This window comes from Fundulus heteroclitus, unplaced genomic scaffold, assembly GCF_011125445.2.
Source record: "Fundulus heteroclitus isolate FHET01 unplaced genomic scaffold, MU-UCD_Fhet_4.1 scaffold_74, whole genome shotgun sequence".
NCBI lineage: Eukaryota > Metazoa > Chordata > Actinopteri > Cyprinodontiformes > Fundulidae > Fundulus > Fundulus heteroclitus.
In genome coordinates, this window is record NW_023397186.1 from 858,125 (window position 1) to 884,798 (window position 26,674).

Here is a 26,674-nt window from a genome sequence, read left to right on the forward strand (position 1 = left end):
TTTGAAAGATAAAAACGTTTTTAAGAACAAAATGATATTATTTCATATGTCAAATATGCAAATCTCCACTATCAACTGTTCATAATAAAACTAAACCCTTGCCAATAATTGTAATTTATGAATTCTTAAATTTTCAAAGTATTTATCTGAGCATCAATTTCTACAGACACTGATGCATGTGGCTTGTTTTCTTACTTTTGTAACTTAAGGGATGAAGAGCAAAAAGATAATATAAATGTTATAAGCCATAAATCTTGTTCATATTTCTCAGGTGCCAGGCTATAGTTTGTCTCCACACACTGATAATTAGATGCTCAGACATATTTTAAAATAATTTGAGGAAAATGAAATAGGGAAGATGTATCAACTTTAGACATTCAGTCGCCAATATTGTGAAATCTGTGAGCGAGTTACAGTGCAACGCCTCAATATGAACAATAATAACTAAACAAACTATTGTTCTATATGTTCATATATCATTAGTCAGTTGTAAATGAACCATTCAGACTTTTTATTCAGTAAATAAATACATAAGCATACAAATAGAATTTAATATTCCACATCAAAAAGTAGTCAAAGAGATCAATGCAGAAATAGTTCAATAATGAATTTAGATTTGAAGAGATTCTACAATCAGATTGAAAACATGTAAAATATCAATGCTCCATCAGAAACATAGCAATGTAAAAAAATGACAGGAAATGGACATTTACATATCTTTATATTGCTGCCATGCTATATACTAGTACAATACACCATTTGCATTATTTGCTAAACTTAATCAGTAGAAATAATCGCATCCCCCTCCCCTCATCAGCCCTGAAAAGGTGTGGCTGGCCCTTTAAGGGGTGTTTTGCTTCCGCACGTGCTTGCCTTATATGGGAGCAGCAACAAACTGTGACCGTTAGTTACCTCTGCTGCTCATCTGCGCTCCGCATCGAGCTGCGCTATAAAAGCCTGCCTGGGGAGAAAAAACAGTTTTCCGAGACATTGACAAAGAACAGCAAGGAGCACAGCGGCGTCAGGGGGACGCAGTTTTCAGCCTCGTTTTCCCTTCTGTTTAGGAAAATAAGGACTTTCAAACTGATGACAAGCAGAAGAACGACTAAACACCAAGACTAAAGGTTTGTGACTTTGCATGCATTGCTTTGAGTTTTACGTACATTTCTTTTTTTTCTGCCGCACATTTAACTGCAGCCTTTTGTCTGATTATGAGCATGTTGGTGGTCTGTTTATCTAATTCTGGTGCTAAGAAGCAGGGGGGGAGAAACACTTTTGTGTTGTAAACAAAATACTGTGCTTTAATTGCGCTAATGTAATCATCTGCCACTTTTATTAATTTTGTCTAAATCAAAAACCATGCATTTTTGCTGATATTGTGACGAATATCAAGTTTTTTGTTTTGTTTTTTGATTTTTGATTATAATTTTTTTTTAGCCTCTTAATTTCTTATTTCGACAGCGTCTCTAGTCGTTCTCGACTCCAGACTACAGTAAATTTAGAAAACCTAACCACACAGCATCCGGTGAGATAATTCGAGAATAAAATACTTTCTGTTGCAACCACTTGGTTTAATGCCGAATGACAGCCTCATAAATGTGCATAACTTGAAAACATATGTTGATGCTTATTTACCTACCATGGGAATTATAACAAGACGGCGTACTGTGTGGCAAAAGGCGAATTAATCATTGATGGGACGTGTTTGAAGTTACCTTTAGCTTTACTTTGAAGGGCCGCTTGTCGTTCTCGTCGCTCTATTTTGTGTGCCTTAACGATGCTGCTGGTCAGCGCCGCTAAGCTGGATGACCGACAGTAACCCCGGCTCAGCAGAACAATGAGATGAAGGACAGAAGTCAGTCTGGAAGACGATCCATTTTTGACAATATCATAAACAGCTAGATGCACCTTTCAAAAACACGTCATTTGACTCTTGTCTGTCTTATTATTCTACCTTTTGAGTAATTTTCACTAGTGTGCCACTAGTGTTTTTTTTTTTTTTTACTTTGTATATTCCCTCTTTTGTTCTCCATTTCATTTGACATAACATCCATACTGCGATGCTGCCACGTCGTTTAAATGTTTTGTTTTCACCTGTGGTACTTTGGAGCAAAAAAAAAAAAATAATCATCTAAACCATTCGACGACTCTATGCTTTTTTTGTTTATTTTTTGCTCCAAATATGAGAAAAAGAGACAACTTTTGTGTAATCGGTTGTCCTAGTGACGTGTTTTTATAAGAAAAAAGACAATGGCGTTGAAGAAAAGAAGAAAAAAAACATCGTGTCTTAATGTGATGTAACACGTGAGCGAGGAATGATGGTAAACAAGCATAAAGATGATATTTTTTTCTCTTGTTTTATACCACTAGAGGCGCCCTCGCTCTGCACCAGTAATTGAGCTAAACAACCCCCTTTTTTTCTCCTGTCTCTGCACACGACGTGAAGATTTCGAGGCACTGTTTGTCCCGTTCAAACGCGTAATGCAGTCGAAAAGCACTCGCTGCATCAGATCGAAATTAGTCTTAATATTACAGTTAAGGTCCTTGGGATGAAAGTGACGCACTCCCCTTTATTCTAAGGATTTTCGGTTAAAAAACAGACCGGTTCCAACGTTGAAGAAAACAATCAAAATGACGCGCTTTACTAAGGCAGGAGGAAGGATTGTTATATAGTGTTAAATACAAAGACATATTCTACTTTATTTATGGCTTGCTTCTTTATGCCACACTATGAAGCAGTAGCCCAAAGCATGGTCAGATGATTCATTTGTAGGGATTTATAAAGCAGTTCTGCTATGATTAATTGAATCAGTCTAATGATGTCGTGAATTTCGGTTGATTTGCTCTTTCAGTTCTTTGCGCTGTGTCGTTGCCAACAAATCAAGTGACTCTTGGAGGAAACAGATGTACCCACACAGCAGATAGTGTCCCTGGGTCACCGTGTTTGTTCGTTGATCTCAAAGTTCCTGTTAGTTTATATTATGACATTTTGAACATTCCAGTGGATCGAGCCAGGCTCCTGCTATTTCACGGCAAATACTGATGGAAATTGCTACATTATTTATTTATTTGGGGTTTTCACGTCTGTATCACATTTTGTTCACGTTTTCCTCCAACATATTGGTATCCAAAGTAACAAAGAGAGAAAGAGCGAGAACGGCTAAATGCCGGAATCAATCCTTGCATTTATATATATATATATATATATATATATATATATATATATATATATATATATATATATATATATATATATATATATTCATGTAACCTGGATAGCGGTAAAATAATTACAAAAAGTTTGATCTTTTTCTTTTCAGAGAAACATTTTTTTTAAAGTCATAACGTTGGAAGATTTTGCACAGTAGATTTTTGAGCAAGTAATCAGTCCAGCACGTTATGTTTGAACATCACTCTGTCCTTGACTATGCCGTGCTATGGTCCCACTGTCCACTGCAGCCAATCAGCTTTAATCTGTATAAAGGACATTTTGCATGGAAAACAGGGCGGCCTCGATTCGTCCGCCAATGAACTGGAAGTCTCGCTACGTGACTGTTATTCGGACACATACAGATGTGGAACATTATGAATAAAATGGAGTCTGGCTTGGTAAGCAGTAGGCATTCAAGTTTGCTTTTAAATGTATATTAACTTCATCAGTGGGAGATGTATCTAGGTGAAAGGTCAACAACTTCTTATCTAAATTTCATTCAAGGAGTACGTCAAGATTTCTTACCAAACGAGATTGGGTCGCTGGTCAAACATTCTTTGATGGATTTTATTTTCACGGTGGATGTGTGTGCCTCAAATAACATTAAAATGCAAATAGTTTATAAATTAAATAAACATGCGTTTTAAATAGAAAAGCAGATTTTCTCATAAATTAAAAAAAGACAGGTCTGATCAGACCATATTTCACTTTGTAAATATCCAAAAATATAATAAAAGAAAAAAATCACACAACATCAAGGAAGAAAGAAAAAGAAAGATCAGAGGGCAAAGCATTTGACTAAAGCTGTTTAATCATTGATTCTGTAAAGAGTAGACAAGAGGAAAGTCATGAGCTGGACCTTTTTATGTACATTTTGCATTTACACCAAATGGACTAACTTGCTTGGTTCTGAGGTATCAACTGGCTAAAGCCAACGAGGATAAGAAGGTTCTGCTGAAAACTTCAATAGGCTGAAAAGTACCCCCTCCAGCCCACCCCACCCCCAGCCTCCCCTCCCACTCATCCTCTCAGATGAATTGCTTGAACTTTGGACGGATGAGTTTACATTAAGTGGAGCTGAAATTGCTGGAGTCGGCAGCCTTATTCCAGTCAGCATTTGGCTAGATTTTGCTGAGCCTCGCTGGTATTTTTGGCGGGTCTGCTTTTCAGGTCAGAGGAGTTTTGTTCAACAGGTGATTGTGCCCGCGTTGTTTTTCAGCTTTATCGTTTTCTGCGGTTTACTGCACTTTGGCTCTAATTATTTATTTTTAGGATTATTTACCCCTTCCATGGAATGCTTGGCCAGTTTGAGCCTTTTACTTGCTTTTTTTCTTTCTCAAGCCCCTGCGTTGTTTCCTTTCCGGTACAAGGCCTGCTAAATTGTTACAACCACATTTGGTACACTTGCGTGTCTATGATATTTGTTTGTTGGTGTCAACACTTTCTGTTCTGTTTTTCAAATAATTTTTTTCTGCGTCAGAGTGTCTATGTTAATTGACCAATGTCTTCTTTCACAAGAACACAGCTGAATGAGCTGAATAGAAGAGGCTTAACATGTGTCTCTTACGTTTGTCGTACTAGTTCTCCCACAACAAAAGTATAATTTGGTGATTTGGATTGCTGGTTTTGCATCATCCTTGCGTTTTTGGTGCTTGTTGTGTTTAAACACAGTCTTTTCTGGGGTGTTCTCAGTGCGGAGCTGGGGTTGGCTCTCTGAGGAAAGGAAGACGGCAACATGGCAGTCTCCACTCAGCTGGGTCTACTGCTGTGGAAGAACTTCACCTACAGACGAAGACAAACTGTAAGTAGTTTATTAATCACCGATTTGCAAGAACAGTAAAGCCATTTATGTATAACTTATAATTGGTTAATAAATGTATAAATGATCTAAATCCTGTTCTGCTCTTTCTCCTTTTGTAAAATTCTTCTTTTTAAAGACGTTCTCTTTTTTGGCACATTTCTCTCGCATTTCTGAGTATGATAGGATTGCTTATGTAAGGGAGCTAATATTTAGAAATGCACCAATAAAGTGGCAGTGGCTAATAAACCAGGGCCTCTGATTGGCTCTTATTGGTGAACAGAAAATTCAATTGAAAAAAGGGTTTTCTTATTCATTTCATTCTTACAATTTTCAGCCTATTAACCCCTCAGACAGTGTGTCCTCTAATGCATTGTTTGATTATACAAAAATCTTACAAAGATTTAAGGACATATGCTTGGATGCATACATTAGCATAATGTTGTAATTCCTCCATTTTCCAAAAATACAAAATTGTAGCACTTTTTTTAACTGTATTTGTTAGTGTGGTATCAAAACTGGATTCAGCAAATCCGACTTAAAAAATTACTAAAATCTGAACTGGCCGTAGAAAGTCTTATTAATGCCTCTCTATTAATATTATTTTATTCACTAAACAATAGAAAAAGAACAATATCTGTCTTGTTGGATAATTTCCAAACACTAGTTGAACTAATTTACATTTTTTGACTTCAAATCAGAGTTTTTTTGCTTTGTTTTTTTGACCAAAAGGACATTGTGTGCTTACTCACACGTGTTGTTCTCACAAGTGGGTAGCTCATATCAGTGGGGATGATGTTGTTGTCCTCCGAGACATTTGGACCGAAAAACCCTACAGTGCAGAGATTGACTGAGTCAGATGTGGGGATGACATGATTGTCAAGTAGATCTTTTTATTTGGCTACTATCATGTGCCGGCTGATTCCCACATGCTCAAAGTTATGCAAATGACATTCAGTCTGACACTTTAACATAAGTGCTCCTTTATATGGAGAGGAGAGTTCGTCTGCATACAATTAGGCCACTTGTCCATCAGGCTGGAGCAGCTCCTCAAAGTGGCAGCTGTGGCCGCGTGACTTCCCAAACAGCCTCCGCTAACAGAAGGGATACAGTGCATATTGTTGAGACAACGGCTCTGTTCTTTATCCGTCACACCGCTTGTCTGCCCTGCTGTTTCAAGCCGGGAGCTGAAGCTCAAAGGCCATATGGTGCAGATGGCAAAACCCATACAGATCTCCCCGTCGCTGCCTCCCTCTCATGCGGTTTCCTGACCTATATACTATATGCAGACTCATGGTGAGATTTACTGTTAGCAAAGTGAAAAACCTAAACAGCATTATTTTTTTTTTGTATACCAGCAGCAAACGCTCAAAATTTTGCTTGTTTAAAATGAAGCTGTGGAAATGAGGCCGAGAAATTTGCAAAGATCAAAGCATAAAAGAAACAGACCAGTTAGGGCCTGATTAACTCATGCGTTGTAAGTGATTTGTGCCCAGGATTGTTTGATTAATGCCTTTCATCACTCTTTGTGCCTTAGATCCAGCTGCTGATTGAGATCATTTGGCCCTTGTTTATCTTTTTCATCCTGATATCGGTCCGGATATATTATCCACCCTTTGAGCAACATGAATGTAAGTCCACTCTTTCAAATTGAACAGACTGAGCCATGTTTTGTTTTTTTTGCCTTTTACCAAATATTATGCATTTAGTTTTACTATTTGAAAACATTTTTAAAACTGTACTGAGAAGCTGTTTCAAACTTTTTCAAATAAATTTTATGGTTTTTCTATCCATTTAAGTTTAATAATATGTCTTATAAGTGATATCAAATCTGAAGACCTAGCACAGACCCTTGCGGCATACCTCAGATAACCTTTAGTAAGTCAGATTCATCTTTGTTCATCTTCGCATACTGATGCATTATTAAGAATACATTTTATCCAAGAACGTTAAGCTATTTTTAGACAAATCATTGGATGCTTGGTTTCTTGGAAAGATCAACATGGTATCCGTCTAAGGTCCTTGTTCTTCACACACACACAAAGATCTATCTGCTTTGTCAATATTGGTTTGCACTATGTGAATTTGTGACTAGACATCAGCTGCAGGAAAGGGGCAGTCGCTTTCTCAACTTTCTGCCACGTAACAGTTATGTGACTCAGAGTATCCAAAAGCCTTTAAAATACAAAGTAATAAAGAGCATCTCACTCTTGGGAATAAAAGCACCAACCTGCAAAATTATACTGTGTTATTTAACCTTCTTGACTCCCCCTTTAGTAGAATAATCTTTTTAAAAATGTCTTTCTTTTTTTTTTTGGAAAATTTGAATAAACTGCTATTAAGAAAACAAATAAATTGAGCAATGATATTATTAGCAATGAGATAATTGTAGGATGTAACATTATCATTTATGTTTTACTCATTCTGGAATTTAACTTATCATGATAAATGTTTGCTTGTTTTTCCAGGCCACTTCCCTAACAAGGCCATGCCCTCTGCAGGTACCCTACCCTGGGTACAAGGCATTATCTGTAACGCCAACAATCCCTGCTTTCGTAATCCGACCCCTGGAGAGAGTCCAGGCATCGTTGGAAATTTTAATGACTCTATGTAAGTGAACTGATTAAGAGATTTTTTTTTCCTTTGTGCAGTTTTGAAATAACACTAACATTGCGGCCCGATCGTTACTGCTGACCTGCATAGTACTTTTGATTTATTTTTTATCATTTTAGAAGATTTTTTATTTATTTTTTTAAGCTTGTAGCAACTGTGTTTAATTGCCCTTTTTTGCTCGCTGACGTCACCAGAATCTCCCGACTCTTTAATGATGCAAAGAAGATCCTGCTGTACACACAGAACGATAAGAGCTATCAAGGCTACAAAGGAATGCTGAGGGCCCTCAGGAAGCTTCAGGAGAACCCTGCTCGTAAGGACGCGCCTTTAATTATCTGCTTGTTGTATCCTCTGTTTTTTTTTTTTTTTTTTTTTTTTTTTTATGTGCTACTTACAGTCCCACTGGCCATTTTTGTAAGTTTCTCTTTCCTATTGATCGCCCATTCATCAGCTGCACCACCTTGGCGCTAATTCAAACTTATTGGAGCCCAAGGTAGTTTTTCTAATGCTGCTTTCGCTGTAGACACTTAATTAAACAAAGCCAATGTAACGTGAGTTGCTACAAATTATTTGCAGCCGATGTACCCTGAGTAATCGCCATCACATTCTTTCAACATTGGAGTCCTGGTTTTTCAGCAAATGTGTTGGGGGCAAGGGGTGGCGCTTGGCTCGTACGTGCTGTCAGGAGTACAGTACAGGAAATATGTAAAATTATGTACTCCACCCTAGCAAAGTGTAATCAAAGCATAGATTAAGGAGTTTGTTTTTACTAGAAAATGCCTGCGTCCTGTCCCAGTTACTGACAGCCTAGCGAAGGTTTTAGAGACGTAAGCTCCTTCTCCAAAACCATAAACGCTTTTACAGAAGAACTTAAATGGGCTAATCTGATATAGCACCTTTCCAGTCAGACCGACCACCCAAAACGCTTTACACTAGATTGAGATAAAGTTTAATGAAGAACTTGGTACCAAAACCAAAATCACACCAGACACCTTCATTCATTATGTCAGTGATTACATTTTTACTTTTGAAGAAGTTTTAGCACAGCAAAAAACAAATGCATTATGCCAATCACCAACAGTACAAAGGAAGAAACGTTGATTATAAAATTATCCTATAGGAAGAATATTGTGTAACAAACGAGGAAAAAATAATTTGAAGTGCAAAAATATCAAACAACGGTTATTTATCCACTGAATGTCAGTCATTTCTGTACATATCCTCTCTAGAAATGAGAGGGTATTGACTTTATGTCTCATAATACCCTATTTTAATGTTATGCTGAACATGTAAGGTCTTCTTTATAAAATTATGTAACCAAACTTATCTTACATTTACTGCTAATTTGTTAGCCCAGAGGTAAAGCTCATTCTATAATCACTTCTTGAAAGCCTTTCCAAGTTTTAAACATTAAGTGAGATATGGCTTATTGTTAGGGGATTTAAAATGTATTTTTTTAAACACCTACTGCTAAAAAAAAAAATCTTATTTGCATTTGTAAATGTTCTGCTTCAAATATTACTATATCCCAAGTTATAGATTATCTTGCACTTTGGTGATGGGTTTGGTTGTACAACGTGTGTTGTAACTGAAATAGGTTTAGCAAGACACATCTGCAATATTTTTATTCAGTCTGTTTTAGAGCTTCACAAAGCTTTTTACCCGGTTATAATCAAGAGATCCCACTCCTCAAAATGGGAAACACAAGGGAACATGCATTTCAAGGCAGATAGTTATTAATGTTTATATGACAGAAGAGTAGCTACATAGATCTACAGTTAGAGCAAAAAGGAAAATGTTTAAAGGAACTAAATATGAGACATGGCTGGATAAGGACTGAAGTTTATTTAGTCACTGAGCCCTGGTGTGTGGAGGATGGTGAGGGGAAAAAGTGTCCACTGCTGTTAGAGTACTGCAGCAGCATGTTCAGTTATGCTTTTACAATAAAGTATATTATTTTAAGCCAATTTACACACATTAACCAGGATGTGGATGTCACTGTATGAAAATAAAAAACAAAAAATCAATTTTAGCAAAGGTATGATGGCATGACCTCCTGGGTATTTGTTAGTAGTTCCCCGGGAGTTGGAACTTCCCAATGGGATGCTGATTAGCCTCCATTACAGCTCCCTGACTGCTAACCGCTGAGAGTTTAAATCATTAATGCTCACAGAGCTGGCACCAGGGACAAATGCACAGGTATATTTGGAGAAGAATTCTGGAGCCAAAATATGGATGATGCATTAGCTGAATTCAGAATTTGCAAGTGGCCTAAACACTCCAGGACAAAAAAAAAAAAAAAAAATATATATATATATATATATATATATATATATATATATATATATATATATATACACGTGTCTCTTAAATGGTTAGAAACACTCTGTTCTCTTTCACTTCCTCCCTCGGGGTTTCAGTCTAAGCCAAGTGTTTCCTGTGGCTGGGTATTGATGTCATTTGATCAGTACAAAAAGGGAACAACATGGAAGCGCATAAACAGGGATTAAAGGAGAAACGCGTCAGTAAAACGGTAAATGGCTTGTGCTTGTACAGCGCTTTAACTAGTCTGACGACCCCAAAGCACTTTACACTACAATCAGTCATTCACACCCTGACGGTGGTGAGCCATGTTAGTAGTCAAAGCTGCATATATTTTAAAGCAAAACTTTGAAATGTCCCTTTCAAATGTTAGCAGAGTAGACCTCATCTTCTTTTGCACAACTGAATCTAGTTGATGAAAAAGGGCCATTAGACAGACTTAGACAACTTTATTTGTCATTTTGTATGTACAAAGTGCGTACAGAACAAAACGTACGCTCTAAGCCGCTGCCTGGAAGCGCAACCAGAAGTCATAAAGAATGGCTTTTTAAAAAAAAAAAAGCAGTCACAGCTAGTCTACTGACCTGTTCCTGTTTTTTGATTCTCCAAGCTTTCCTCTAAAGTCCCCAAAACAATCACAGGAGACAAAAAATTTAAAACAGGTTGCTCGACAAAAGCTAAATGTAAACGTTTGTGAGGAAGGATGGGGTATTTGGACCAAAGTTGGATGCCCTGTGATAAAATCTGCAAACTCTTCTGTTCAGAGCTGGGTTTTTGTGTGGATCCGTGTGAGTTTCCTCAACTGGTCAGCTGACTCGAGCCAGTTTCATAAAGAGTTTGACTTCTTTGCACCAAAGCACAAAGAGCGTTCTGACTGCATTGATTGTGTGTATATTTGTAGACTCAGCAGCATCGACGTGGTTGAAGGGATTCATAATCATAAGATAAAATTAGGTATCCATTTCATATGTTGTAAAGATTATCTCATCATTGATGTGTTACTCCCTATGTTATTTTGCAACCCTCAAACCCCCCTGAAACACTTGGATGAACATTGCGTATAGTTGAGTTTGCCAACTTCCTCTCTTCTGTTGTTTTTCTGGGGGAGTTTTTGTGTCCAGAGGTTTTGACTCAATGTATTATAATTATTTTTTTTTTCTTAGGATTCAAGCTGAAAGATTTCTTGAGAGACGATGAGACTCTTTCTCACTTTCTGCACCACAACGCGTCGCTTTCTCATCACACACTGAAGCAGGTTTTGGAGGCCGACGTCAATTTGGAGAAGGTAAAATAATAGTATTAATATTCCCATATGAGGCAGTCTCCCCCACTCTCGCAGCAGTTGTGCATAAATCTAATGACCTTGGCTTTGCCGTATCTGTTGGGATCGCAGGATTCAGCTGGAGTACAGCTAAGCCCTTAATACCCAGGGGGCAGATCACATTTGGGCACTGGTCCCGCTCCCGTCTATTTTTCTTTATTTTTGTTTTGATTTTTGACGTGATTGTCTCCAAACAACAGGTTTCCTGTTATTGTTACCTTAGCTGAAAGGATAGATGGTTTTTTCAGCATCCGTCTGTTTTTGTTACTTGCTAAAACGACGTTCTCTGTACCCCAACATTTCCATTCATACGAGCTACATTTAAGTGACTCATGTCGCATTCACTGACCAATACAGCCGTTCCTCCCCTAGCCCAGACCCGTACGTTTACCTCTGCTCTGCGGCTGCGGTCACGTGATTGCTCCGTCTTTTACCCCTCCCCCTCAGTTCCCCTCACGTGTAGAGACAGAGGCTCTAAGTCAAAAACACGTTACACCATCTGATTCTACCCAAGCCCCTTTCTTCCCCCCCTGCCGCCCCCTTTCCCAGACACTCATTGATCACAGAAGGCGGATGTCTCACCACGTAGCTCACTGCTTCATCAGAGGAATGAAATGAACGATGGGGACCTTCTCATTGCTGTGCCCATTGTTGTTGGGCAAGGAATGAAGCTTGGCATAATTTTATTCTCATGCAGAAAGGGGAAAACACACACAGGCTGATGTTACATAAACATGTCTTCTCGAAGGAAAACATGTTTTGAATGCTCTGCCAGTCGATTAGGATGATTCCCAATCCTCCCAACCGGCGGCTTTCAGCCCTGATGTTTTTCCAACGAACAGATTAACGGCTGTGTATGAGCGCGTGTGTTTGCGCGCGTATTATGTTGTCTAAGTGTTGTGATGGGATAGCACAGAGTGGTCAAGGACGTTTAGAGACAAACACACATATTCGGATGGTGTTGCAAAAAAAAAAAAGACCCTGTGGGCTCACGTTCCAGGAAAAGACATCTTGATACTCCGCCTTACTTGGTTCTGCTGCGATTCTCCCTCCAAAAAAAACGATTGCCCACAAATTGTGATTAAATAAGTTTCTTGGAAGTTCTGAGTACATCATTTGTCCCCGTGTTTATATTACCACTCCTTACTCCACTGTTGTTTTTTACTCGACTCATAATTTTGTTCTTTATGTCCAGTCTAAGCACTTGTTTTTGTTTTTTACGCCGAATGAGCCAAAAGTAATCTCAAAGAAAACTCCCTTTTGAACCAGAAGGTTTTCTTATCACATTTTGATGCAATATAGCTTGCAAAATCATTGGGGGAAGAAAAATGTTATATTAAGTTAATAAGATTAATTTCTAAGTTGACTGTATATTTTTAATATACAAAGGCAATTTTTTTTTTAAAGGCCTATTTCAAAGCTGAAAGCAAACCACCATTAGACATATTTTTATAGAACAACAGGTCATGTTCAGGTTTGTCTTTTGTTTTGCTATTTAGTAGTAACAACATGGACCATCGGCAACATCATATAAGGCAACTGATCAGAGGTCATTGGAGGCTTGCATTTGTATTTTTATTGCATATTTTTAATCATATTTCTCTGTCAATTGAGTTCACTTGGACTCTTTATAGATTCAGCACATATTCTGAGTCAAAATATTCTGAGATAAATTGGGCTGTTTTGGACTTTTTTATTTTCCAGGTGCTCACAAAAGGTTTTGGATTCCATCTGAGAGATCTTTGCAACACAACACCTCTGGAGGAGTTTGTCCACATTGAAGACCGCAACGTGTCCCAGTTGACTCAAGAAATCATTTGCAAATCATCCAGTGACTGGCTGAACAAGGCTCAGAACAACTTCCTCTCCAATTTGGACTTTCTAAAACCGATTCGGGTGAGTCGGATGAAATTTACTTTATAGCTTATATCAACCTCGATTTGACATGGAAACTAAAATACTCTTTCCCATTAATTGATTGTATTTTTTATTCCCAAAGCTGTTGGGTGTGCTACATTTACAATTTAGTCATGAAGGATCAACCCAAATATTCATTGTGTGAAAAAACTCCTGACATTTTGTTGTCTTTCATCTCCAAACAATGTTTTGTTTACAAGAATTTCCTCCATTCCCTGGTTGGTGCCGCCCCTCCTCTGTTCCTAAGTGGTCTCCCCTGTCCCATAAACGTTTGACCTGAATTTGATCGCTAGAAGGAAAGATGGCATAAGATGAACAAAACAAATCTGCTATACTGAACTTAAAAGCAACCAAGGAAGATTGAGAATAACCATAAAACTAAAAAAAATAACGATACTCAATATGCTTGGTACTTCAAGTTTTTTTTGTTTTTGTTTTTTTGGCAGCTCAGAGTAGGAAAAGTGATGCCTTTTTGGTAATTTTTTTACTCCCATGAGAACAAGTATTAGCTTATTTAGGGTAAGATTCCCAGAAAACAGACATTGTCCTCAAAACTGAGTCCATGGATGCTTTGCAAAATCATTACACAACAGTGGAAATTCTGGCGCATTGGCAAAAATGTTGTGTTAGGCCGAGAACTCTTGCAAAACTCAGTTTCCTCCCCTCTTTGCCCTGATTGTGAGCTATGCGAAACGGAGGGAGTGAGATAAATCATAAGGCAGGAAGGAAAAGAGACAAAAGTAAGCATGTTAGAGAGAGAAAGTTGAGAGTTCACTGGAGTACAGTGAGTTTTTCGTAGAAGGCTTTTCTCTTTTCAGTGACATCTGTGCTTTATCAAACGTCCAAATTTCCAGCACCCCGCAGCTTAGCATGATGGATCAAAGCACTCAAATCACACGTACAAACAGAACCCAGAACCCAGAGTGACACACAGAAAAACAGAAGCCCAGATCCACTCAAACCTTTTCTTCTCGACTTCAGTTTTTTTTCACCTCACATCTTTTCTCTTAAAATGTCATGACAGTTCTTTTCCCATCTAGGCAAGGCAAGGCAAATTTATTTATATAGCACAATTCAGTACAAGACAATACAAAGTGCTTTACATGATTAAGATATACCAAAATAATAAAATGTAGATAGAAAATAGAATAAAAGCAAGTAGGGATAGAATGTAGTAACATAAAAGAACATTAAAAACAGTAAAACTGTTTAACTAGAACAGTCAAAGGCAATTTTAAACAGATGTGTTTTTAATCTTGATTTAAAAGAACTCAGGCTTTCCACACTTTTACAGTCAAACTAACAGGGATAAACTCCTCCATTAAAGGACTTTGAAGTAAAAGAATTCAAAACTAAGTTGTTTTTAAGATGCGTTAACTGCTTGCACCAACTGATTGCTATCTATTCTCTTTGACAGAAGGATGTGAGGTCCAACCCCAAAGTGGTCCAAGAAGTTGCAACCGCGACCGACAACCTTCTGGAGAGCCTTGGAGCGCTGGGGGTCGAGGTAAATGAACGACAGAAGAGTGCCCACATTACCACCCACACAGTGACACGTACCGACAGGACATCTGAATTATTTGTATCCAAAGTTCAGTTGTCGTGTTTGTGAATAAAATCAATTCCTCGCTACACTGATAAACTGTTAGAATTTAACCAAAGGTAATGGTGTAACAATTTGTCTACACTTCATTTGGGTAGTTTTTAATCTACATTTCAGGGCAGGAATTATACGACAGCTTAGCAAGTCAATGGTTTGCACTCCTTTGTATAAAAGAACAAAAAGAATAAGACCTGGTTTGTGATTAATATCACCGATAGAGAGAAAAGCTTGTTAAATCTATTCTAACAAGGTGGAAAGTAATTCTGGCACAGCTAAGATGTGACATTCACATGCAATCACAGCCTCAGGGTTAAGAAGCTCAGCTTACAAACAAGTTTGCTTTTTTTTTTACAGTTAGTCCTGTTGCTAAACTAGCTAAACCTCCAACACAGAAACACCCACAACCACACGACCTGTGGAAGGAAGTTTCTTTCTTAAATTGGCATGTTTATTGTTAGTGCAGTCCATGTAAACATACCAACCTTACTGCATCCTTGCCAAGCACGACCAGCAAGAAAAGCAGAACTGAACTCGAGAAACATCTTGAGTTCAAGTCTTTACATAAATGGTTAGGTAGGATTTGTCTTATACAAAGAAGTTAATATTGTTAGAACTTGCAGATTATTTAATGATTACAAATGTATTCAATATGATGGTTAATATTAAAAATCTAAAATTCCTTTTTTAAAATGAATGAAGAAACACATTTTAGCCTTCTGATTTACAGCATTTCATGACAATTTAGTTCACGATCATCATCAGTTAGAAAGGTTGTGTGATGCAGACAGGTGGGTTTTGAAAAAAAAAAGTTGAAAGGCTGTGTTTGCTGGTTTGGAAACATTTAGCCACTTTAACAAAGTGTTATCTATCTACTGTGATCTTTTTTTTATTATATATTTTTGACCTAGCTTCCCCTTCAGAGTCCAGTCAAGTTTATTTGTGTGGCACATTTCAGCAGCAAGGCGGTTCAAAGTGCTTTACAGAGCACATTTCTGTGAACAAATGACAAAGAACATTTGGACTCATAGAAGGATGGCAATATGTTTCTTGATCTTAAATGAAAGTGAGACCTGAGCAGGTGCTCCATCCTCCAAGTTGTATGCACTCTCAAACAGAAAGTTACATCTGAGGACACTGCAAACGCGCCGAGCCACATGCCTGAACTAAGCTAATGTAACTTAGCCTGTGCTGTTGGAGCGCATTGAGAAATGAGAGAGGCAGCAATCTACCCCCTTTTCTCTCAGGATCAAGCTCTGCTGATCTGGCAAAACATAAAGACCCAGCTGTCTTTGTGTGTGTGCGTGTGTGTGTTTGTGCGTATGTGTGTGTGTGTGTTCGGATTTCCTGCAGCTGAAAGTTCCTTGCAGAACTGCTCTTTTCTTCTCTCTCCAATCCAAATGTTTCACCTTTGAGTCATAATTTCCTTTCTGTCTATGCACAATACCAATTTCCTCTTTTTGCATGAAACTGTGTGAAGGGGCAACTCTTAGAAAAATAAAATGTGCATGTTTTGCACAAGTAAATCGCTGTTCTGTTGGTGATATGTTAAAATTTTTAGTGAAAATTACAGAGCAGAAAGGAGCAGCTGGCATGCTAGCAATGATGTTTTGTTGCTAGCAAAGTGCAACAGACTAGAAGGTAAAATTAAACCTCGTAACCCCTGTGATGTGCTTCAGGCCAAACTTTTTATTCTGTGGAAAACAAAATGAACCGTGGCCTTAATGTGGTCATAGAACATCTTTTTTTCTGAGTGAGACCTTGTTTGGAAATGAGAAAATGAGATATTCTTTACTGATCGTTTTATCTCAATATTTTGGGAGAACTATCAGAATGTAACATGAGTAAAAAAAAAATAGAACCACTTACAGGAACAGTGTGTCTGTGTAACGAGAATCACAAAGAAGTCATGCCATACACCCAGTTCCCTAAGTGGCTTTCGACATATATTAAACCTTTCTTTGCCCACTAAACCTAATCAAATATTGTGTCATCAGATAATTAGATTGATAATATGATTATCAGACCTGTTAAAAACATAGGTATGGTAGAAGTTGTTTGTTGCCATGGACACTTCTCAGTTTTTATGCTTCTGGAACCTTATGTACATTTAAATTCGCATAATCATAATTTAAAAATAACATTCGTAACCTATTTACATATGACTTGTAAAATAATGAAAATAAACTGTACAGGTTATCTCCAAGTTTGAGAGAAATGTTGAATTTAAGAATTTTTGGGTTCTTTTAAAATCATCCTATTGAAATTTATGGCTTACATGCATTACAAAAAATAGTTTATAAATATTTTAAGTTTCATAAGCAAGTTGAATGTAGCTGCATCAAATTAGGTTGGTGGTTTTTGACTCCATGTGATTCCATTGTCTCTTACAAAAGTTTTTTTTGATGCCTTTTTTTCAAGCAACACCTTGTTAAATTTATATTTTTTTATTGGATGCTGTAACAAACAAATATGCGTTAAACCAGTAGCATGGTAATGTTAAAATTATGGGGGAAAATAAACAAACCTACAAATTTAAGATGTAACTTTAGTCACATTCAATAAAACAAACTATGAATTCTGAGGACGATTGTCAGATTAAAAGTAATTTTTGAAAATGACAACCATAAATCAGGTATTTAACATTTTTCTCATTAGGCCCACATGTCTGTACTTTTTTCTTATGGGCCTCATGGAATATTCTAATCTTTAATGTTACATTTTCATTAACAGGAAGAGAAAAATCAGCATGATTAACAGCAACAGAGCCTTGAAAACATCAGTATGTGTAATAAACCCATAAATTGTGTTTCACTTAGTGTATTGAGTTCAACTTATCAATATTCCAGCGTATTGAATATGACTGTGAAAATGTGCAAGAATGTCAGATCATTTAAAGCTAATTTAATTAAAGAGATTAAAACCTTTGGAAAGACATTGCAGAAATCCTGCTGGATGAAAGCACTACATCCACAACATAGATAAATCTCAGGGTCAGACTGGCTGTTTTCTTACATCCATTTATCGTTGATATGTTTTGAAAGAGCTGCGCGTGAGAACATCCTTCCAGACATTTTCTAGCCAACACACGATAAGGTAAAATGTCTAACAGAAGGACAAATTGCTGAGACTTAGCCAGTGCTTGGTTTTTATGCTGACCATTATTTTGCTTTCCTCTCTGCACTTTTTATCAAAACAAAAACTGGCCTCAGATAAACTCCTCTGCCATTCCTGCTGCAAAACAGAGACTTCCCCTACATCCCCAACGTTAGCCTTGTTTATTGCATCCCCAGTAGAAATGGCTGCCAAAGGCAGTCGTACGTGCTCCTAAGCATTTCTAAACTTAACCAAATATACTCAAAATCGTTGGAAAAATGTGGGCGAAATCTGATATACGTGCCGGTAATGTAATTTTTTTTTTATCAGCCATTGTGCTGCTCTGCAGTGGTCTAAATAGCTGTGTGCTGGAGTGGAAACTTGAACTTTAATAACCTCACAGAGGCTCTGTTGTGAGGTTACTCCAGGGCAATCCTGTTTTTCTGCCTGCCTGTCTCTCCGTATCCATCTCTTATTGTCTGTGCATGCGAGTGCGCACATCTACATGCTTGCATTCAGTCGGTATTATTCACCCTGCTACCTCAGCAAGTCGCCGTGGGCGATCGCCTTCAAGGGAATGACACATTTTCTCAGTCACACGAAACACTTTTCATTCACACAGACCTAGAAGCACAGATTTGGTATGAAAAGTCACCGAGATGCATATCGTGGTGTAAAAAGGCATCACTCAGAAGGGTGCCGTTTTATTTGTGCGAGAAAAGCAAAGAGGATGTTGGGACCCTTAGGTGGAACAACAAATGTAAGCATCTGTACAGGCTGAGACTTTTTGAATGCACTTACAGCCACAAAAGTAAACCAGTTACGCAGAAAACCTCATGCACCGCAAGTATAACACAACATGCAGCATTTATGCACACACACGACACACACCTTGCACCATTTCACCCGGATGCATACAGACAAAACACATCACCGGAAACAATGTTACCCTGATGTGGCTGCAGACTCAGCTGCAAGGCGACCATTTTTAAAGAGCCTCACTCTCACTTTCTCTTTCTTTAAAATGTGTTTTGAATATTTAGTTGAGACCTTAAGGGCAAAAAATAGATAGATATGCAGAAAGAAGAGCACTGTTTTATCTGCTATGTAACAACCAGAATGTTTCCATATCCTGGTGCGTGAATATGTTTCTTTGTCTGAGAGCGTGGAGTCGCAAACAAAAGTCGGGAAGGGAAAAAAAACTCTCTTCTTTTTGGAGCCTGCAGAGGTTTGCCTGTAAGGAGAAATGGCCGATAGTAACCTCTCTTTGTTCTCCAACCCTCCTCTTTTTTCATATTCTGCTTCTGTTGCAGCAAGACTTTCTTTCTTGATTTCTTTCTTTGTTGATTGCTTTTTCTTTCTTTCTTTCTTGATTGCTTTTTCTTTCTTTTTAACCTTCTTGTTTGCTTTCTTGTTTGCTTCCTTGCTTCCAGGAATAGGTCTGATGCTCTATCCATCATCCACACAAGCCATACTTACTGTAAACCCAAGTTCCCTCCTCCCCCTTCACACTCGGGGAAACAAAAGCTTTCCTTCTAATTCATCCTTTTATTTGTTTTCCTTTTATATAAAAAAATGATAAACCTCCTCCTTTCATTCCTTTCCTGTTATGGGTTGTTGCCCTAATTGCGTGTCTGGTTGAACAGCATGGAAACATTGTTAAACCTGTGCAGACTTGTTACTTGACCTGTGATAACCTTGCCGTGCAACCAACCCTATGATTTAAGAATGCGCGTGACTGCTGACGGTGTAAAACGCCACTTCTCGTTTCTTGCATTTAAGAAAACCCAAACGTAACAAAAACTCAAATTGTTCTTGGATGGAAACAAGCACAGCCACGGAGTTGTGCCAGATTCGCACAAAGACTGCAATTCAAACAGACGTTCTGGTCGAGCATTATTATAAGAAATCCCCGAACAAAGGAGAGGGCTGTCTGTTGTTTTGTTCCAAATATCAAAATTCTTTCCCGTTTTAAACGCGCATATTTCTAACATTGCGTCGGCACACGTTCATCAGCTTGAGAGCTGTTGATTTGCTTTGGAGCAGCAATATTCCTGCTGTGGTGTAAACACTCGGCATGCTGGCTGTTTTCTGATGAAAGACACTGTGCTGTGTCACGTTACATGTTATCTAACCTCTTCTCTTGAAAGCAATGCAGACCCTCTCTCACGCTGACGACTGGGAGCAGCAGTTAAATTTATCTTAGTCGAGCAGACGGTCAAGTGTTAAGTGTCTCCACCTCTCAGAGCACCACATGTACCGAATGCCGCTCGCCCTGCACATGACTGTTTTAAGTCGAGCTGTGGGCAGCGATAATATGCCCGCTGTGGGTTTTTTTACATCTCGCGTCTTGACTGTCAACTCCGTACAGGTGAAACTGAGATTTTTGAGGTTTCCTGAACGCTGAACAATCTGGAAAAGAGGTGTGAAAAAATTGAGAAAAGCTGAAATAATGATCTGTGCAGTAAGCACAATGCAAGAAAACGGGAATCTGTTAAATTTGTACACCCCAGTATGACAAATGTATTTTCTGTTTGTTTAATTTTTGGTTAAAAATACTTGTTTTTTTTTAAAGAAGTGGTAGTTTGAGATGTAAACAACATTAATATCCTTCTGTATCTGGTAATAAATAGACATCTGAATTTTGCGGTAGATTTTCAATCCTTAGTTTCTGGAAAGCTTAATACTGTTTTTTTTTTAGCAAATTAGGATCTCCTTTTAATAGCTTAATTTTTTTCCAAAGATATAACAACACAACCTAAAATTATGTTAGCTATCCTGCAGTCAGTGATCATTAACTATTGAGTGAAGTGGCCTCTGCACATAACATAAACTTGTTTGAGAGTAGTTGCTGTTAAATAGCACTTTACTAATTATTTATACCAAGACAGAATGATTATGTTATTAACATTTCACATTGTCTTTAGCAGAGGGATCACAGCTAACATTGCTAAAACCTCAGTCTTTGTGCGTATTCCTTTGAGGATAAAGAGCCTTACCTTAACTTAGATCTCTAAAAGGCTGCTATCATTTCCAAATATTCCAGTTTGCTATAACAGACAGAGGTTAAAAGCTCTAAAGCGCAAAACATAACAACTTTGATGGAACCCATTCAGCCTTACTGTTACCTGCTGAAGACTTGCTCTCTCTTACAGCCTGATGACATTGTAGACGTCTCATTTGATTTGAAACTCATTGATTTCAGCTTCATTGCATCTCTAGTAAAAAAAAAAAAAAGAAAGAAAAGGAAATATGACTAAACTATACATTTTTAAGTGCATTATTCTGCTGTGTCCAAATTTAGGACTTAGTTGTGCTTGACTCCCGCGTCTCTTATTAAACCTTTAATGTTTGTGTGTCTTTCTCAACAGCTTGCCAGTATGAAGAGCTGGAAAGAAATGAGAAAGGAGATCCTGTATCTGACTGCAAACTCAACAGGATCTCCGAAGCAGGTGTACCAAGCTGTGTCGCGTATTGTTTGCGGACATCCAGAGGGAGGCGGCCTGAAAATCAAGTCCCTCAACTGGTACGAAGACAACAACTACAAAGCTCTGTTTGGACACCGCGGCAATGACACTGACAGTGAGCCCGTCTCCACTTATGACAACTCTTCCAGTAAGCATCCAAGGCCTTACCCCCTTCTTTTATCATTATGCAATTGTTTTTTGACCATTTTCCATCGGCTCAACCCTCAAAATGGCTGTGTCTTTATTTTTCCAGCTCCCTACTGTAACAGCCTGATGAAGAACCTTGAGTCCAGCCCCATTTCCAGGATGATATGGAGAGCCCTTAAACCTCTTCTCATGGGGAAGATCCTGTACACCCCAGACACTCCAGCAACACAGAGGATCATCCATGAGGTTCAGCTGACCCCCTCCCCAGCTAAACCTGTAATCCGAATTACATGCACGAGTACTGACGGTAATCTACATCCCTCAATTTCGCAGGTTAATAAGACCTTCCAGGAGTTGGGCGTGCTGAGAGACCTGGGGGGCATGTGGGAGGAAATGAAGCCCAAATTATGGAACTTCATGGAGAACAGCGAGGAGATGGACTTAGTCAGGGTGAGTATGAATGCTGACGTCAATACTGAAAACAGAGCATGACTGCATCCTTCCTGTTTAGCCTGAAAACATAAGCAACATTAGGGCATCCATATAATTATCTATCCTCACCGAGAGTGTCTTCTCTTTTGGGTTAGTTTCATGCAACCAGAAGTTCTAAAGCTTTGAAGAAAGAGCATTGATATATTATGTAGATGATAATAATAAATAAAACCAGTCATACAAAAGTAATGTTTAAAATACAAAATATAGAGCTCAAACATGCAAAACAACAACCTGCACTCTGTAAACACAGCAGAGTCAATCCCCACAAAGCACTGGACCACTTCCTCTGTCCAGAGCAGCAGCTGCTTTGCTGGCATAGAGCTTATAGCATGTTTTTTTGTTTGTTTTTTGTTTGTTGTTTTTGTGCCCTATTACCCAGTTTTCACCACTTCTTCTTTCTTTAATCAATTGCTTGAACACCACTTCCACCTAGTGGTAAACGGTGACAATTTCAAAGGTACTTGAATTCTGTACATGACTATCTGCTGTTTGTTTTTTTTGCTTGTAAAATATCTTAGGCTGCATTTTTCTAGAAGTAAAAGATACCAAAATGAGCAAATGGTAGCAGATGCAGGTCAAAAACCACAAAAACAGGTAGAAGCCGAAACTAAAACACAAAAGGGATGCAGTAACCGTTCAAATGTTTCCGTTTATGTACTGTTGCTTGACATAAATCATATAAACCACTCTGTCTCTCTCCAGTCCCTGCTCCAAAGCAACGCCAGCGCTGCTTTTCTGAACACTCAGCTCAGTGAGACTGAGTGGCGGGTGCCAGATGTGGCAGACTTCCTCACAAAAGCCTCCGAGGACCAAAGACCTGCGGGCTCTGCGTACACATGGAGAAATGCGTTCAACGAAACGGACCAGGCCATAAAGACCATTTCACAGTTTATGGAGGTTAGTCAGTTATGATTTATTTTTTCTACTTTCCTTCGAGACAACAAAACAGTAATCTAGAGCATATAAGGATTTCTTTTTACATGACGAAGTTTGTCCTCAAGGGTGGAAATGGGAAATTATAAAACTGTGAGTTTAAGATCTTGCCAATACACCATGGCTGCATGGTTCTTTAGTTGTTTCTAAAAAAAATATTCTGTTTAGAGATAAAACTGACAAACAACTACTGGGGGAAAGGGGGTTAAATGCTAATTATCTTTTTAGGTCATTTTCCCATAAACTCTTCATGCATTTTCCAGGGATTTTAGTGCTTGACCTCAGATGCCAGCACAGCTATTATTGCAGACCTTGAAATTAAATGTTCTTTTGCATCGCACAGTTCATCAAACTAAATCAAAACCATCTGATCTGTATCAATTGGCATTTTCACTGGTAATTTGGTTAAAATAGAAGGTCAGCCATAAATCCTCCCAATCTTAGTCAGTATTGTTTCTTCATACTTGTTTTGTTTGTCTAGCCGGGAGATTTCTTTAAATATCACCTTCCACCTTCTTAATTATCCACTTTCCATTCTGTTGCCTGTCCTTAGACTGATAGGCTCCTCAGTTCATGTTTAATCATTTAAAGTTAAAGCTACTGTTAGTCTGCTGTTTCCTTCTAATACTTTGTTTGTTCCTTAAGAAAGAATATCAGTTATGTATCCATTTCACACCAATACTCAGGTGTTTGTAACTTTTCTGACTTAGCCTTCACTCCAAACAACCCGATGACCTACTGACTTCTTTAAGAGGATCATATAATCTGTACAAACAGCTGTTATCCGTCAAAGTCAATGTCACAGTTCTAATTAACCATAACAGTCTCCCCTGTCTGCTACATTATTGGTTCCTATGCTGTATTTTTTTTTTTTAGAATTCGATTTTCCGAATCCTTAATAATTATCAAAGCTCCAATTCAGTTCATCCCAGAAAAACACAAAAGGCTGATATGTTGGGGGGTGCTCAACAGATTAGATAAACAGCTTCAGTGGTTACTCTGTGTCAAACTATGGAGCATGAACTTTGTAAATGGGTAGGAGTTCATAAATTGTTGTTTTCCATTTCCAAATAAGGATTGGTCATTGAAATGGGCTGCAGGGCAATGACAGTTTCTCACCAAACAATTATTACAATCTCTTGTAATTTTATTGGTACAACAATAAGATCAGTATCACAAAATCCGAACCTCTGCAGCCGTGTTTTTAACTTTCTCATTAAGACCTTTTTACTGCCTGCCTCAGTTCTCCGCTCCTTTTTGCAACTCCGTCCTCTTTAGTGTGTGAACTTGGACAAATTGGAGCCAGTTGCCAATGAGGAACGCTTGGTCAACAAGTCAATGGGTCTTCTGAATAACCAGAAGTTCTGGGCTGGAATCGTGTTTCCCGACATCCTTCCAAACAACAGCACAGACCTGCCGTCCAACGTCAACTACAAAATCCGCATGGACATCGATAATGTGGAGAGGACGAACAAGATTAAAGACGGGTGAGTGCCATGGTCGAGACTGTTTGTCTGCTTGTAAATCCCTTTGCAAGCTTCCCAGCTTTTTTCATGTATTTTCTTTCCCGTTACGTTACAGATACTGGGATCCTGGTCCCAGAGCAGACCCCTTCGAGGACCTCCGGTACGTCTGGGGTGGATTTTCTTACCTGCAGGACGTCATTGAACAAGGAATTATCCGAGCCATCACCGGCACGAAGGAGAAGACGGGCATCTACATTCAACAAATGCCGTACCCCTGCTACGTCGATGACATGTAAGTAAATGCTTTGAAGAAGGAAAAAAAACTTTTCATGTACAAAACAGCTGGTAGATTTGCAACTAAAAATATTTTATTCCTTTTTCTTTTCTTTTTTTCAGATTCCTACGAGTTATGAGCCGGTCGATGCCTCTTTTCATGACTTTGGCATGGATGTACTCTGTGGCCATCATTATTAAAGGCGTGGTGTATGAGAAGGAGGCGCGGCTGAAGGAGACCATGAGGATCATGGGACTGAACAATGGCACCCTGTGGCTGAGCTGGTTCATCAGCAGTTTAATCCCACTACTGATCAGCGCAGGCTTACTGGTGGTCTTGCTGAAGGTGTGTTAATGAAGACAATCACGTGCAAAAATAGATCCATACAGATTCCTGTATGACGATGACTGCTGCTTATTGCGTTTGTTTTAATACGGACTGTTTCCCACAATTCCCGGGATGTAAAATTCTGGAAAACATATCAAATTATTCTGTATCCTCCTTTTTTTTTTTTTCTCCGGCTCTCTCCTCAGATGGGCAACCTGTTGCCATACAGCGACTCGGGCGTCGTGTTTCTTTTCCTGGGATCCTTCGGCGTCGTGACCATCATGCAGTGTTTTCTCATCAGCACTCTGTTTTCTCGTGCCAACCTGGCGGCGGCCTGCGGAGGAATAATATACTTCACCCTCTACCTGCCCTACGTTCTTTGTGTCGCCTGGCAAGACTACGTGGGATTCGGAGCAAAGCTTGTTGTGGTGAGTGACAGAGATTTTATGACACGGGTAAACAATTATTGATACGCCTGGTGCAGATGTGTAAAAAGCCTCAAAGTTAATTCAGATTTTATAGATGTAGCACAATGTTACACTGAAAGGATATTATTAATTTGGTGGGTGAAAAAAATTACATATTAAGAAATGATTTTCAACAAAATCTCGGCTGGTAATGACGTCCACCAAAGGGCCTTTGTGAGAGAAAGAGGCCCACAGCATTACAGACAATCCACCATACTTAACACTGGGTACAAGGTGTTTTTCCACATATTCACTTCTTTGTATTGCTGTAAACCCACCTGGTGTGTTTATTGCCAGAAATGTCCACCTTCTAAGGTTCAGTTAATACCAGCACAGAGTTCTAGTCAAAGACCCCATAGTGTTTAGCAAACTCAACATGGTAATGAATGATGCTGGAGAAAAACTTTTTTTCCTCCCCTATGGCCAACTTTAAGACAACTAGTTGAGTGTAGATAGTTTATCTTTTTTGTATGTAGATTCCCTGGCCTCTTTGCCGACGTTCCCAAAAAGATAGTGTCTAAGATAGAGGTGTGCTGTGGCTAAAGGAGATGAGCATGGAATGTTGATTACATTTAACTAATTAAAGTTAAGTAATTGCGCACTGGTGACTTTGAGAAACCAGAACTATGATTTCTCATTATGGGCAGATTCTTTATTAATGTCTCTTGTGGCCTTAAGCAACTACTCGTGTTTCCATGAAAAAAAAAGAAATCATTGCCATTATATATCCCTCACCTAGACTTGAAATGATACACGGGCATCATAGAGAATTTGTAATAAATAAACTGTATATTGTGTTTCTCTCTCAGAGTCTTCTGTCGCCTGTTGCTTTCGGTTTTGGCTGCGAGTACTTCGCCCTGTTTGAAGAGCAAGGCGTTGGGATCCAGTGGTCAAACCTACTCGCGAGCCCCCTGGAGGAGGACAGCTACAACCTGACCACCTCTATCTGCATCATGCTGTTTGTTTTGACAGTGCTGTACGGAATATGACCTGGTACATACATCGAGGCGGTTGTGCCCTGTAACACGCCAAAACGGGCAACAATTAGAATCTGCAGATTCAGCGAAAGGTGGGCAATGGAATTTTAAGTTATTTGTAAAACAAATTATTCTATCACAGGTCAGTACGGTAATCCCAGCCTTGGTATTTCCCTTTCCACAAATTCATATTGGTGTTGAGAGGAGGAACATCAAACATTAACACCCCTCTGTCAAAGAAGG

General features: G+C 38.6%; 1 protein-coding gene across 1 annotated transcript in view; it reads left to right on the plus strand.

Moving 5' to 3' along the window:
* The first annotated feature begins 897 nt into the window (after nucleotides 1–897).
* Nucleotides 898–26,674, plus strand: part of LOC105929256 (phospholipid-transporting ATPase ABCA1) — a 26,950-nt gene continuing 1,173 nt past the window's right edge. Inside the window, 17 exon segments of the mRNA XM_036134095.1 lie at nucleotides 898–1,124; nucleotides 4,904–5,012; nucleotides 6,547–6,640; nucleotides 7,478–7,619; nucleotides 7,817–7,935; nucleotides 11,108–11,229; nucleotides 12,970–13,161; nucleotides 14,600–14,689; nucleotides 21,250–21,493; nucleotides 21,599–21,738; nucleotides 21,826–21,942; nucleotides 22,690–22,884; nucleotides 24,199–24,407; nucleotides 24,502–24,678; nucleotides 24,783–25,005; nucleotides 25,194–25,415; nucleotides 26,264–26,523. Coding sequence (XP_035989988.1) covers nucleotides 4,947–5,012; nucleotides 6,547–6,640; nucleotides 7,478–7,619; nucleotides 7,817–7,935; nucleotides 11,108–11,229; nucleotides 12,970–13,161; nucleotides 14,600–14,689; nucleotides 21,250–21,493; nucleotides 21,599–21,738; nucleotides 21,826–21,942; nucleotides 22,690–22,884; nucleotides 24,199–24,407; nucleotides 24,502–24,678; nucleotides 24,783–25,005; nucleotides 25,194–25,415; nucleotides 26,264–26,523 — 2,612 coding nt within the window. The 5' untranslated portion in view covers nucleotides 898–1,124; nucleotides 4,904–4,946.